General features: G+C 43.2%; 2 protein-coding genes across 3 annotated transcripts in view; both read right to left on the bottom strand.

Annotated features, from left to right (window-relative positions):
- lrpprc (leucine-rich pentatricopeptide repeat containing) overlaps positions 1 to 8,313 on the bottom strand; it is a 56,698-nt gene extending 48,385 nt beyond the window's left edge. The window contains exons 1-11 of the mRNA XM_079362504.1: positions 8,076 to 8,313; positions 7,062 to 7,264; positions 6,804 to 6,926; positions 6,521 to 6,642; positions 6,221 to 6,279; positions 5,861 to 5,947; positions 5,615 to 5,741; positions 5,375 to 5,519; positions 5,069 to 5,226; positions 4,759 to 4,864; positions 4,542 to 4,649 (exon numbers count right to left, since the gene is read on the bottom strand). Of these exons, the coding sequence (XP_079218630.1) occupies positions 4,542 to 4,649; positions 4,759 to 4,864; positions 5,069 to 5,226; positions 5,375 to 5,519; positions 5,615 to 5,741; positions 5,861 to 5,947; positions 6,221 to 6,279; positions 6,521 to 6,642; positions 6,804 to 6,926; positions 7,062 to 7,264; positions 8,076 to 8,254 (1,417 nt within the window). The 5' untranslated portion in view covers positions 8,255 to 8,313. The remainder of the gene's footprint in view (positions 1 to 4,541; positions 4,650 to 4,758; positions 4,865 to 5,068; positions 5,227 to 5,374; positions 5,520 to 5,614; positions 5,742 to 5,860; positions 5,948 to 6,220; positions 6,280 to 6,520; positions 6,643 to 6,803; positions 6,927 to 7,061; positions 7,265 to 8,075) is intronic.
- A 520-nt stretch (positions 8,314 to 8,833) lies between these two features.
- On the bottom strand, positions 8,834 to 10,979 carry znhit2 (zinc finger, HIT-type containing 2). Of its 2 annotated transcripts, none has more exons than XM_079363138.1 (2): positions 10,876 to 10,979; positions 8,834 to 10,654 (listed from the first exon to the last, which is right to left on the bottom strand). In XM_079363138.1, exon 2 carries the CDS (start codon positions 10,623 to 10,625, stop codon positions 8,910 to 8,912), a length of 1,716 nt encoding a protein of 571 aa, XP_079219264.1. In that variant the 5' UTR covers positions 10,626 to 10,654; positions 10,876 to 10,979; the 3' UTR covers positions 8,834 to 8,909. The 2 variants fall into 2 exon arrangements, with proteins under 2 accessions (XP_079219264.1, XP_079219265.1); XM_079363139.1 differs by lacking the exon at positions 10,876 to 10,979 and adding an exon at positions 10,777 to 10,869.
- Between the last annotated feature and the right edge of the window lie 1,747 nt (positions 10,980 to 12,726).

Below are 12,726 nucleotides of genomic sequence, written 5' to 3'. Positions count from 1 at the left end.
GAAGAGTCGAGGCCTCTCCAGGTTGGTCAGCATAAAGCCTGACATAGCATCCGGGGCAAGAAGTATCAAAGGAGTGAGTTAAGCAAGGCAGTGGTCACAAGATATCATCATCAGATTCATGACTGCAGGTTAACTGTCACAGACGAGAAGTGAGGATGGAGGAAAAGAGAGGAAAAGAGGAGTGAAGTGAACCGGTCGCTGTCATCTCCTCCCGTCCTTGGACATGAGTACCTGTCACTTCTCCTTTTCTCTTGCCTCCAACACCATCTGTCTCCCGATCTCTCAGTGTCTCTGCCTCTCTGAAGGTGGACTTTTTTTTTTTTTTTTTTTTGCTGCAAGGCAATGACTGCTTGTTGTATGAAAACAGGAGAGTACAAGAGCATTTCCATTTTGTGAGGCATGAGAGCTGCAATTTCAGCCTTGATGGGGTTCAGGTTTTTATATCAAGGTGATGCTTGGCTCTTATCCCAGGAGCTAACTCTGCCGAGGCCAGAATGGGAGTTTGTGGAGGACTTTACGTAAGATCGATGCTGCGGTCTTAAAAAGCCCACACGGTTTGACAGACAAGGCTTGCATTAAAGAACACCTCAAGTGTTTTCAAAAGGTCTGTGCAGCAGACTAAACAAGGGAACCTTTACATCCTCCGTCACCCCAAAATGCATTAGGCGAGAAGCAACCCCTTCCTCAGCGACTCCTTCTCCCTCTCTCTGCATTTTTTCTTGCGCCGCCATGTCAGAAGTGATAAGAAGGCGCTGCATCTGAGGACTGACAAGCGGTGACTAGCTGGCGGCAGGTGGGAACTATAGGCCAGCATATGCTTCCGCTAAACCCGCCAAATCCACACCTCATCAAAAGGGATTTTTTTTCCCTCTCTCTCTTCTCCCCTTCTCTCCCTCCCCCTTGTTGTTCTCCTTCAACTATACGGCTCTGACCCTCTCTGCCCGCTAGTGACACCTGTGGACAAAAAGTGACACGGCGCTTAATATTTCATGGGCTGTGCACAGTGGGGCGCGTAATCCAAAGTGAATTCCCTCAGAGCGCTTGCATTTACATGAAATCAAGTCACTCTGCATCAGTCACATCACCTGCACTGGCCCCCAAAAGGCCCCTCCCTTTTCCCCTCACAATCGTGGACACACAACACACACACACACACCTCCTGCAGCCAATGAGTGTAAGAGAGAGAGAAAGAGGAGGAAAAAAAGAGGCTGCATGATTCATGAGGGTTAAGGCTAACACTGTCGGAAACAAGCGAGTGTGCGCAAAAGAGAACTTTCTCCACTTCCCTTCCGTCTTTCCGCCTTGTGATAACTAAATGGATGTGGTCTGACATATTTGTGGGGCTCTGAGACTGAGGAGCTAGAGAATCTAAGTGAGAGCTTGTATCTCCGTGTGTGTGTGTGTGTGTGTGTGTGTGTGGTTGTGCATGTTTAAACACATGTCTAATCCTCTTCTTCAAGATGCCAAGCCAGGCGCTGAAGCGTCTCACCGTCCAAACGGAGAATCCGTCTGGACCGCGCAGAGAAGTCAATCAGCGCCGTCGCCGCACTGGTCTAACCAGCATCTCATTCCTGCCAGCTCAAATGCCGTCAATTAACTGACAGGGAAAAAAAATGCATCAATTATTAATCGCTCTAAAAAACCCCAAAGAGAGAGGCAGAGAGAGGCATAAATAAAAGCTCTTAAAAGCCAATCCTCTGCTGAGCATATCTGACGGGGTTTGTCCGTAATGACATGTGAATTCTGACAAGTCTCCGAATGTCGGCTATCCGTCACTGAGACGATTTCCCCCCACAAGCTTTATTGCTGACAAAAAAAACAAGGAGGAGGAAAAGCATTCCAGTGCTGAGCAGTAAAACTGTCTGAAGGGGCAGACGGAGGAGACACACTTTAGCATACAGACGCACCTTTCTACCCCGAGTGTTAGACAGGTGTGCGCGCTGGGAGCATGAGCATGAAAAGGGACCGTCCTACTCAGCGTCTCGCGAGTGATCGTCTGTGCGACGTGTACCTGCGGTCTATCCTTTTAAAGGATAGGTCATTTCATGTTATTGAAACACGAAATGCAGAATAACAAAATTCAATCCCCAGAATTTCATTCTGATGTATCTGCCAATCAAAAAGAAGTACTCTGATATTAAAGAGTAGCTAGCCACAGTTTTATTTGAGTGTATTTCAGAACCCAGTGATAGCATTGCTGCGTGCAGAAGAGATGACTGGTCAGTGAATTAAAACTTCAAAACGGATAACGCAGTGAAATGCTCAGAGGAAGACAATATCTAACTGTTACTGATTGTATTTATCTTGTAAAATAACTGTCAACATGAATATATGTGGACACTACAGGACTCATTGTTCCGTTGAGAACAAGTTCTTCAGTTAAAAGATGGGAGGAGGAAGAGAGGAAGATTTGGGTGAGTGACAAACAAGTTTGGTTTGTGAAGAAATAAGGAACAAGAACCGGAGCAAAATGGCCCCTGGCCCCCTCAGCCTCAGCCCCAATGTGCACCCATGTATGTCTGTTTTGATGTCCGGGGTGGGGGGGGGGGCCTTCAGGTTACTACGCCCGCACAGTGTCACCTATAAGGAACATGAGACTCCCCCTGCCACGGAGCAAACGTCTACACAGAAGACCTGTTTCAATTTAAAACAGAAGAGAGTTTTTGTTTTTTAAACCAAACTTTTTTTAACCTTTTAAAAAAGGAATGCAAATGAAAAACAATAATACTTAATCTTTTTGGAGAAAATAAACGAGTCTAGCTACAATCTTTTAATTAAAGAGTGGAGGAATTATGGGTTGAGTGATCCCTATTTGATGTAGAATCTGTACACGGGGATCTGGATTTTCATTTTGAGAAGTTTTCTGTTTTTTTCTCTGTTGTATGTTAGTAGTATAAATGTATTGACCAATTATGTGTGAGCAAGTTTAGGAGTAGGTAGGAACAGCAGTCTATGTCTGTGGACAAAAAAAACCCACATAGGTTGTTTGTTCTTTTAGACTTGGAGAAGTCGGCAAACAAATTCAATTCTACTGTTGGACTCAACAGATGAATGCTGGAAGACACAGTGATCATGGCATTTATGTAGCAGACAATCACTGCACGGACAAGGAAGTCCTGCTTGGAAGTCTTTTAATGCTGATCGCCAGCTTCCCCAGCAGTACGGACACGTCTGTCCCCTGAGGAATACACCATCTATCTGTCCCATGACAAGTGGTGAAGACTGCCGACGGGTTCCGAGTTTGCAGGTTGGAAAACAGAAAAAGTGGCGATTGCACTGTAAAATACGCCTCAAACTAGAATCAATACATCTTTGCAATATTTCTAATTATGTTATAAAATAAACCCATCAAATACTTATGTGAACACAACTACTGTGCAGCACTTTAAGATGATATAAGCCATGACATAAAGGGAGCGGCTTTGTGCCACATATGGCGTCATCCCAGGCTTCTTGTTGAACGTGTCAAAAATAGAAAAGGAGCGTTCAGATTAATGGTTAGCAACACAAGCATCGGAGTAAATCACTGGTGTAAATAAACGACTACTTGCCCGATATTTGATACTTCAGGACGTTCAAACTCTACTGTACTCGATTCAATTTTTGTAGCCTTCACTCAGAGGAAAAATAACTTGATTCTAAAGTCAAACGTACGCTGGACTGAGGCCAGGAAGAAAACAAGAAGATCAGAGGAACGAAAGTTATGACATTCATGTCTGAGCACACTTTATGAAAGTCAGAGCTCTTTTTTCGCTCCAAAGCCCATCTGCTCAGAGTTCTAAACTTTACAGTCTATTCCTAGAGCTCTCCAGAGAGACCTGCATGTGTGTGTGTGTGTGTGTTTTTAAAGGAAGTGTGTTGTTTCATCCTTTCCTGCTCTAACTCTCTCATGCAGGGATCAGACATCTTTGCCCTTGACTGCCCCAGCCCAGTGAAACCTGTCCCAGTTGGGCCACTCTGTGGAGCATTAATATTTGAGGGCAAAACTCCTTTAAAAGCTCTTACTGGTACAGCGGACTGAGGAAGTCATAATTCCCTATACCCCTTAAAAAAACAAAAAAAAAACACACACAAACGCATACGTGCACATACACTGAAAATATCATGCTCACCAAAAGAACATGCTCTAATTCAATAGATGCACAAACAGCTAGCAAGCGCTCTTTTTGTTTTTGGGGCTCATTTGCGTCCATGATGTGTGCAAGACTGTTTACATGAGGCTGAAGAGGCGTTAAGATCATTCTACAAGCTTCTCACAGCTGCTCATTTTCAAGCCTTCTCTGAAACGCGACCCCTTTCTTAGTGATAGCTCAAGCACAGGCCAGAAGTATTGTGGTAAAAGCTTTCTAATAGTCCAGCGATCACAACTGTTTTCATGCAGGACCAAAGTTCACACTGCAGGACGTGCAATGAGAAGCAGATGAACCTAGCGTCTCCTATGCTATTCCTTTACCAGAGACACTGTGAGCTTTCATTTTAACAAGCACAAGTGTGTGTGTGTGTGCGCGAGTGTGTGTGTGTCTGCGTGCGTGTGTCCGTACCGGCTGTGTTCTTGTCTTTCACATGCTGAGTGAGAAGGGGCCAAAAGTAGTGCGGCCTTATGGGAAAGTCCTGCTCCTTTAACATCTTCATCAGTTCCAAAGACTTAACTGCAAACATTTTTAAAAAAAAGAAAAGAAAAAACAGCACATGTTGAAGACAATTAACAATATAAAAGCTGGTTGTTTATGAATATAAATGAAAAAAAAGAGATGTTACCAATGTTCTTTGTTTCTAGAGCACAGGACAGTGTGAAGGCGAGTGGGGAAGAGTGCAGTTTGGACTCCTGGAGATCTTTGCAAAAGTTGCTCAACTTTTCCAGTGGCTGAAAGGACCAATGACAGAAATTTTAAAAAAAAAACTGAATTTGATGGTATAAATTTAAAGTGCCTGACAACCACTCCTCGAAGCGTACGCTTCCTTACAGTCAAGTGCAAGCAAGAAAAAAACCTGAGCAATACTGTGGGAGTTCAGTTTGTGTATCTGTGATAGAGGAGCGAGGGCTGTTTATGTGTTCATGGCTGTGTACCGTGTCTATGTTGACACAGTGTCTGAGGAAGAAGTTGCCCAGGTTGGCCATGTCGTTGCTGAAGCTCTCCGACTGCAGCGTTGGGAAAGTCTTCAGGATGTGGAAGGCCGTGTCCTCCAAGCCCTGGGTGATGAGGCTCAGACACAAGTTCATGGCATCTAAAAAAAAGAACGACAGACTGGTTATTCTCAGCCTTTAAAACTAAAAATTATATTTTAATATATATCCCAGAATTTCTTATGACGTCATTATAGCCGCTTAAGACCAGGACTGCACAAATACATGAGGTGTGGGTGCATTGTGTACCTGGAACATAACCCCTCTCATGTCTCAAGCGCTCAATCATCTCGGGGATGTGCTCCTGGTGTCCAGCCTTGGCTAGAGTGTATATAACCTGCATGATGTCTCTATCCATCAGACTGCAGTCTGCACTCTCTACGTCTTCAATTGTCTGACAGAGGGACAGAGAGGATAAAGAGAACAAGGTCAGAGTGAGTTTCAGACGCACAGAAAGAAGAAAGAAACTCAATGAATGAGCACACACACCTGTTTTAGGCTGTCTCGGTCTCCCTTCTCAGCATAGGCGTTCAGAAGTGATAAATAAGTGTCAGGACCCGGTTCAATTCCTGCTCCCTTCATCACAGGCAGGATGTTCTTAGCACTCTCGATGTCTCTGCACAGTGAAAAAAAAGACAGCTGGATTTACACAAAATGCTTTCTTCTTCAACAATTCTCATTATGCTTTTTTTCTACATTGCACTGATGTACTGTCACTAAAGCAGTGACACTCACCCTGCACGGGCATGGCCTGTCACCAGGGAGTTGAAAACAGCATCGGTGATGGGTAAATCTTTGCTCTTCATGAAACCCAGTATGGTGCTATGAAAGGAAAAAAGGGGTTTAACAAACATCAAACCAAAGGTGTTGTATCTCACTGGTGAACAGGGCTTATAGCTGTTCATGAAGCTGCAATCAACAGGGGTGGAAAGGGTAAAAAAAAAAAATCGATCCTATAATATGCAAGCATTTTACTAATCTTAAAAAACTAAGATGAAGGATTGTGTTTTTTTACAACCATCATCTGTCAAGTAGCCGAATGGCCCTTGACTCTGCTGTTGTTTGGTTTATAAGCAGAAAAGCAAGTGTGCACACCTGGCTCCCTCGATGTTTCCATTTTGGCAGTAGGCTGCTATCAGTCTCTGGTAGGTAACCTGTGCACAATAACAAAAGGGAAATTAAACAGAGCTCATAATCATCAAACGCATAGGCATGTTAAAATAGAATCCAAAGTGCTGCAGGTGAGGATGTCCAGAATTAGCTCGCATGATCAGCTTTAATAATGTGTGCAAAACAACAAGAAAACATCACGTATAATGATGTTCTACTTGTGCTGCTGATGACGGGGGCAGGCTGATGAAAATCTTTCCTCATAGCCTGCACTAAAACACTTACTCTGTTGGGCTGGATGTTAGACGCCTCCATCTTGGCTAGGAAGTCGGTGGGGGAAAACTTGAACTCGTTCTGCAGGTAAACCTTAAGCAAGGCATTATAGTGGCTGACATCATACTGAGCACCTGAGGAGGAAGATGTGCAAATGTGTCAAATGGATGATGATTCCCAAAACGGTCCCAGTTATAGTTTAAGTATCCAAACCAGGTTTTAAAATACTTAATACTTTTAAGTTCTGCTTTGGATAATAGGATTGTTTAATTGAACATCTGGTGCAGCCTCTCACCCAACTCCTCCAGCTTCTCCCAAATGCGGTGGGCCAGCTCATTGCGCTCCTGCAGACGCACCTCGGGCAGCAGGCTGCCACAGCTACGCAGCAGTAGCAAGGCCTGATTACCACTGGGACAACCTGCACCACAGGAAACCAAGGGTTAAAGACAGAAGACGAACACAAAGGACAGAGGTAAGAAAAAGATCTGAAGCAAATGTTTTTTTTTTCTGAGGCATAGCTTGAAGCCCCTTGATCATTCCTGTGCCTGCCTACCTGTCCTGCAGACATCGTGGAAGATGCGGAGCAGCAGGGTCTTTGTGATGCGACCAGTTCTCCTCACAGAGCTGTCAAGCTTGGTCAGAGCCCAGTCGAACTGATGCATCTGTTTGGTCCGCAACGCAGCACTGCCCTCATCTTTCTCCTCCGTGACAACAGCATAGTTACGAACACATCCAACGGTATATGGCCACAGATGACTGTAGATAAATAGACAGTTGTAGAGTTAGCAGAGATGGGTGGAGGGCGATAGTATGGTAATTAAGAACAAGTGAAAGGGGTGAGAGAGGAAGAAAAAAAAAAAAGAGGAAGTCAGATTGTTTTACTGTGATTTCCAATGTGCTTCAAACGGCCCCTCTTGACCTCCAGAATAGAACAAACTATGTTTCATGCACCACGAACAACAGTAACATCTCGAGATGCTCGGCCTGCCTAAAGTGTTGAAAGGGGGTTTGACCTTGAGATGAAAAGGTCCAGCTGAGTAAAAACCTGGCTGTTGCCGATCAATAGCTGCACTGTGTTGTATTATGATACATAACTTACTTCGCCATGAAGGATCACTAATTATTCTGATTAAATGAACTATTGCGTGACAACACAGACTGGCTGGTCTCAGAGTATGGGCCTTTTCTTTAAAGCCAGCAAGAGCATAAACTGCTAAAACATGATTAAATACGAAAAGACAACACTGAATATTTAAAGCTGCATACTCGTTACGAGCTCGGACGCTTTATTTGACTCAATTATACCGAGTTTAATATTTAGCATGGCTTGGTTACACAACATCTGGTCATCACCTTGTGTAAACGAGACCCACATTTACATAGTAAGCCAGCTAACTGTCTGTGTCGTATGTTATTGTAGAATAGTACCACACATGAAAACACACTTTATTTAAAACTGCAGGTCACATTAGTATGGATAGTGTTCGACTCTGGCTGTCATTGAGCCTCAATGACATTTCTGCTTCACGTTCACGCGTGGATAACAGCCACACGAGCTAACAGATACCTGGACACTTTATCCGCAGCACGGCTGATCTGTCGGGAACAAACTCCGCTCTCTCTGCCGCGGACAGCTCCGCTGTACAGCCGACCGGTTGGCGGTCCGCTTCTTTTGGTGCCTTTGACCTGAAGCAAGCCCGAAGGCGAAAACTTTAGTAGCCGAGCTGATCTCAAGAGCGCAGCCATGTTTTCCGTCGCACTGTGTGTGGAAGAGCGTCCGCACCACGTGACCAGTCATAGAAAGTATCGCGAGAGCACCATGTGAGTTTATTAACGTGTTCAACTCTAGTTCTGGCAAGTTTAGTGTTATACTGTATTATAATGCCCCATAAGTACAGCCTACCTTATGTTAATTTGTCTAATGACAACACCCTCTTCTTCTTCGTGATTTTTTTAAGCATTTAACTTAAGTGTCAGGATGATATCCTCTGTAACAAACTAAAAGACTGTCCCCCGAAGAAGCCATTAAAGTGTTGATACAAAGCCCAAGATATTTGTGGACTTAGTTAAGGATTTTTATGTATTTTTACATTAATGCAAAGTTACTGAAATGCCCACAAAAAAAGCATGTTACACTGCATCTTTTACAATGTTAAAATCTTAACAACACACAGCAGTCCACATAGAAAAGTAATGCCTAAATTAGCATTTATGTCACTTATAGATAGATATTTTGTTGATCTCGAGGACGACAGTACTATAAAGTAACAACGGACTGGAAGTAACAAAATGTTTGAAGTTAAATTTGAAAGACAGACAAGATAATTTGGGTAAACAATTTCAATTTATTTTTATTACATCATGAACTCCTAAAAACAACAGTGTTGAAAAAAAAAAAGAATCATCTCAGTTCTTCAATTAAGCATTGCTTCACTTTACTCTTCTCTTTCTTCAAGTTCTGCTCAACGACAGTCTTTGCTTTCTCCATGCTGCTCCTGACACTCTCTCTTCTACTGTGCTCGTTCCACAACTCAATAGCGAGAGTACGTATCCTGTGTTTATTGTCCAGCACCCAGGCTTGAAAGAATTCACACTTCTTGCTTGAAAGGAAGTACTTCTTTCTCCTTTCCTCATCACCTCCCTCTTTAGACAGCAGACTTCTAGCCTGTGAGAGCACTGAGCGAAGCTGACTCAAGGCTGCCAGGCAATATCCTGTAGCATCTTTCCTGTCTCTGCCCGTCATAATGTGGGCAACTGCTTCCATTGCCCTAGCTGGGGCAAGAGCATCCTCCTTGTCTAGGTAACCTCCGTCCAAAATGAGAGTTTCTCCACAGTTTAAAGCCTCCTGTAGCGAGTGAAAGACTCTGTTGGAGTTCAGGGCCTCGGACAGAGCAAGAATCATGTCACAGACCTCAAACATCAGTGAATCTGTGTCATTGTTGAACAGGCGCAGTGTGAAGGTGTAGCCATATAGTGCATTGACCAAACCATAGCACACCAGGGGAGATGGATTTGCACACAAGGAGCTCAACTTTGGTATTTTTGTAGAAATTGGAGGGATGTAAGGAATTGTACATCTCTTGTTCTTGCCTGTTTCTCTTATTTTTTCTCCTTTAATTCTTTTCAACTGTGAAGCAGTTTTGTCCCTATTCTGAACCACTTTTGGCGCCTTAACGTTACCGGCTCGCAGATCCACAGCTGTTGCATGTCCTGCGTTCAGTTTACTCACTTCCTCCTCAAGCTCCTCCACCAGGGCTCTCGCTCCCTCTTCATGCTCCTCCCACCAAGGTTTCCACAGAGGAACAAGCCCACCCAATGCTCCACTCTTCATCATTCCCATAAAAGTCTCTTTATCTTTACTGTTGAGAAGTTCCCAGAGTTCCTCCTCTGATAGTTTGTCAATATCAAGCCCTGAGAGTTGATTAGCCAATTCCAGTTCCCCTTCTGCATCGATGGTGTCTTTATATGCGTGTTCAGACAGCAGGTCCCCTCCACCAATCTCTTCAAGTTTCTTCAGAATAGCCTCAATCTCTGTTTCACTCCCTAATCCAGACTGTTGAAGCTCTGCTAACCTGGCCAGCAGCTCCACGACCTGCACCTTCTCCGCCTCTCCATCATCTGACAAGACACCAGCTTCTTTTAACAGAGTTTCCATTCCCCCATCTGTTCCCTCTGCTTTCTGTCTGAGCCCAACAAGAACGTCCTGCATTTTCTTTCTTCCCTCGCTTTCTGTTTTCCCCATATCCTTCAGCTCGCGTAGAACAGACTCCTTGTAAAACTCCTCAGAGCACACAGAGTGATCTGGACTTTGGTAGCAAGCCAGGCTGCAGTAATGCAGGTTGCACCGAGGGCAGGTGTAACAAGAGATCTTACATTTACACAACATGCAGACTGCACTCCTCCCTGCTTCATTAGCGTTTGTTGGAGCCTCTTCATCTTGTGTTTTTGCTGGCGTGAGAAGCTGCTCTTGTGAAGCAGCTCCTCTGGAGGGGAGATGAATCCCCTCTCTGGTCTCGGTGTCAGGCTCGGTGTCAGTCCACTGCTGCTTCGGACCCAGGTCTGTCAGGAGACTCCGGACAGACGGAGGAAGTCTCCGTTTTATTATTGGATTCATCATCACCCCCTTCACTGAACCGGAGCACGATGCTGTCAACAAAAGGAAGAGAAAGTCATCCGAACAGGTCACGTAACATGCAGACATACACAAACAACGTCATCACAACATGCCAGCTCTATGTTATTTAACCTGAGCTAAAGGTAACACGAACCTCCGTTAACAGTCTACAAATGGCTTTATAGAGCAAAAATTAAAGTACTCTGGGCAGCGAGTAACTTTAACTTGGTTAAAAAAAACAAGGTACACTTACTTCCTCGTATTTTCAACGACGCACACGTTTTGGTGATGTAGCGCTAACCCGTCGCCTGTTGATGACGTAACAGCACCTGACAGCGTTAAAGCTGTTTTTAGAGATCTGTAAAGTCCTTTTCTTTCCAGTAGGTTATTTCCACTTCACGCATTGCTTACAAAATTGCCACCTCTCCAACAGTACTTTAAACTAGTAGCCTAATATTATCATAACAATACATGTATTAATAACGCCATGTGATTGTATTCATAAGGCATAATACAGGTTAAAAAAAACAAAAAACATTTGAATAGCTTTTGAAACCTCCATTATAAAATATCTTACCATTTACTACTTCAAGAATTTTAGAACTGTTCAAGGACGAGAAATTTAACCTGTTTTGTATTTGCTATTCTAAAACCTGGTAAAGAAAATGTTTCCATAAGGATACCATCAGATAATAAAATCCTTTATTGATCCCCAGTGGGGAAGTTCAAGTGTTGCAGCAGTAAAATATAACAAGAAGAGTGTGTATATGAGTACAAATTAAAAAAAAAAGAGTATGTAGGAATAAAATAAAAATAAATATGAAGGTACAATATATTTACAACTATTAACTAAAAACTATTGAGTAAACTGTACAGGACACTGATACACAATAAGTGGCAAGTTTGAGTCAAAGTGACTGTTATCAGATAAAGTGACACGTTTGAAATAAGGTGACAAAAGTAAGCAAAAAATATCCAATTAAGAATCTAGTCATATTACCCTAACTATATTAAGTAATATGTTAGAAACAATTCATTGTATTTGGAAAAACATTTCTCAAAATGTTTTAATTTAGACATCAATATTTTATTGAACAGTCTGTAAAACTTGAAAAAGTGTCTCCATTATGAATTTTCTAGACTGCATCAAAGAGGGTCACGGTTAAATCAGTGTAATTGTGTCAAAGCAATGGCAGCTAAGCTGTGAAGAAATAACTATTTCCAATTTTTTATGTTTTTTTTCATTAAGACCAATTGATCCTGTCCAGTCCCATTATTTGACACTTTTGTTGTTTGTTTTATTTTACCACTTGACCAAGTGGTGCATAGTTCCTTTTCTAAGCTGCTCCACAGATCCTGAATGCATGCATGAATGTTGTATTCCCACTAACAACCCTTCTGTCTTTATGTCAATATGTATGTGCATCATGCATGTCTGTCTATTTGTGTGAATCCATGTGCTGTGTGTCTATATCTCCTGTGGGGCTGTTTGCTGTGAGGTGATTGTCTCCTGCAGGGGGTCAAGCATGGTAAAGGTCATGCAGGTGGGGAGTTGTCAGATGGCTGTCCACCCCTGACTGGGCCAAGGGGTTCACGTGCCGCCTGTCACAGCCCATGGGGAAAGAAGGGGAGGAGGGGGGTCTGAGGTTGACGTGTGCCATGCTGTCTTGGCCCCGCCCCTGGCTGCTGTGCCAGCAGTCCTGGGCAGGCTGCTGCCTCCTCGAGTCTACCTTTATTCTATCCTGGCATGTCCTGTGACATGTATGTACCCCCAACACTTCATCCACGAGCTTACTCACTGACTGTTAAACTGATGATATGAAGTGCTGCAAAATTGAATCCAGGTTAAAAAAGGTTGCAACGGTTTTTGTCCTTTTCCATGAGTCATAAGTGCAGGTTTAGTATTTTTGATTTTAGTAGACAGTGTAGACACTGTCAGAAAAGGAAAATATGACATGTAATGGTTTCCATTACTGGAGAGTGGGTATATTATCAAGAAAACCAGGTTGCTGCTCCACCATTGAGCAAAAATGTTAGAAATAAAAATCTACATGGATATAATCTTAACATTTTAATTATAAACTTGTCCCTTGGACAATATTTC

This window comes from Symphodus melops (genome assembly GCF_947650265.1).
Source record: "Symphodus melops genome assembly, chromosome: 15".
Taxonomy (NCBI): Eukaryota; Metazoa; Chordata; class Actinopteri; order Labriformes; family Labridae; genus Symphodus; species Symphodus melops.
The sequence above is the reverse complement of the archived record's forward strand: the minus strand, read 5'-3'. Positions and strand labels throughout refer to the sequence as shown.

What these genes read in the sequence shown, in the direction of transcription:
- znhit2 (XM_079363138.1), bottom strand. Translation starts at nt 10,625, where the DNA reads ATGATGAATCCAATAATAAAACGGAGACTTCCTCCGTCTGTCCGGAGT.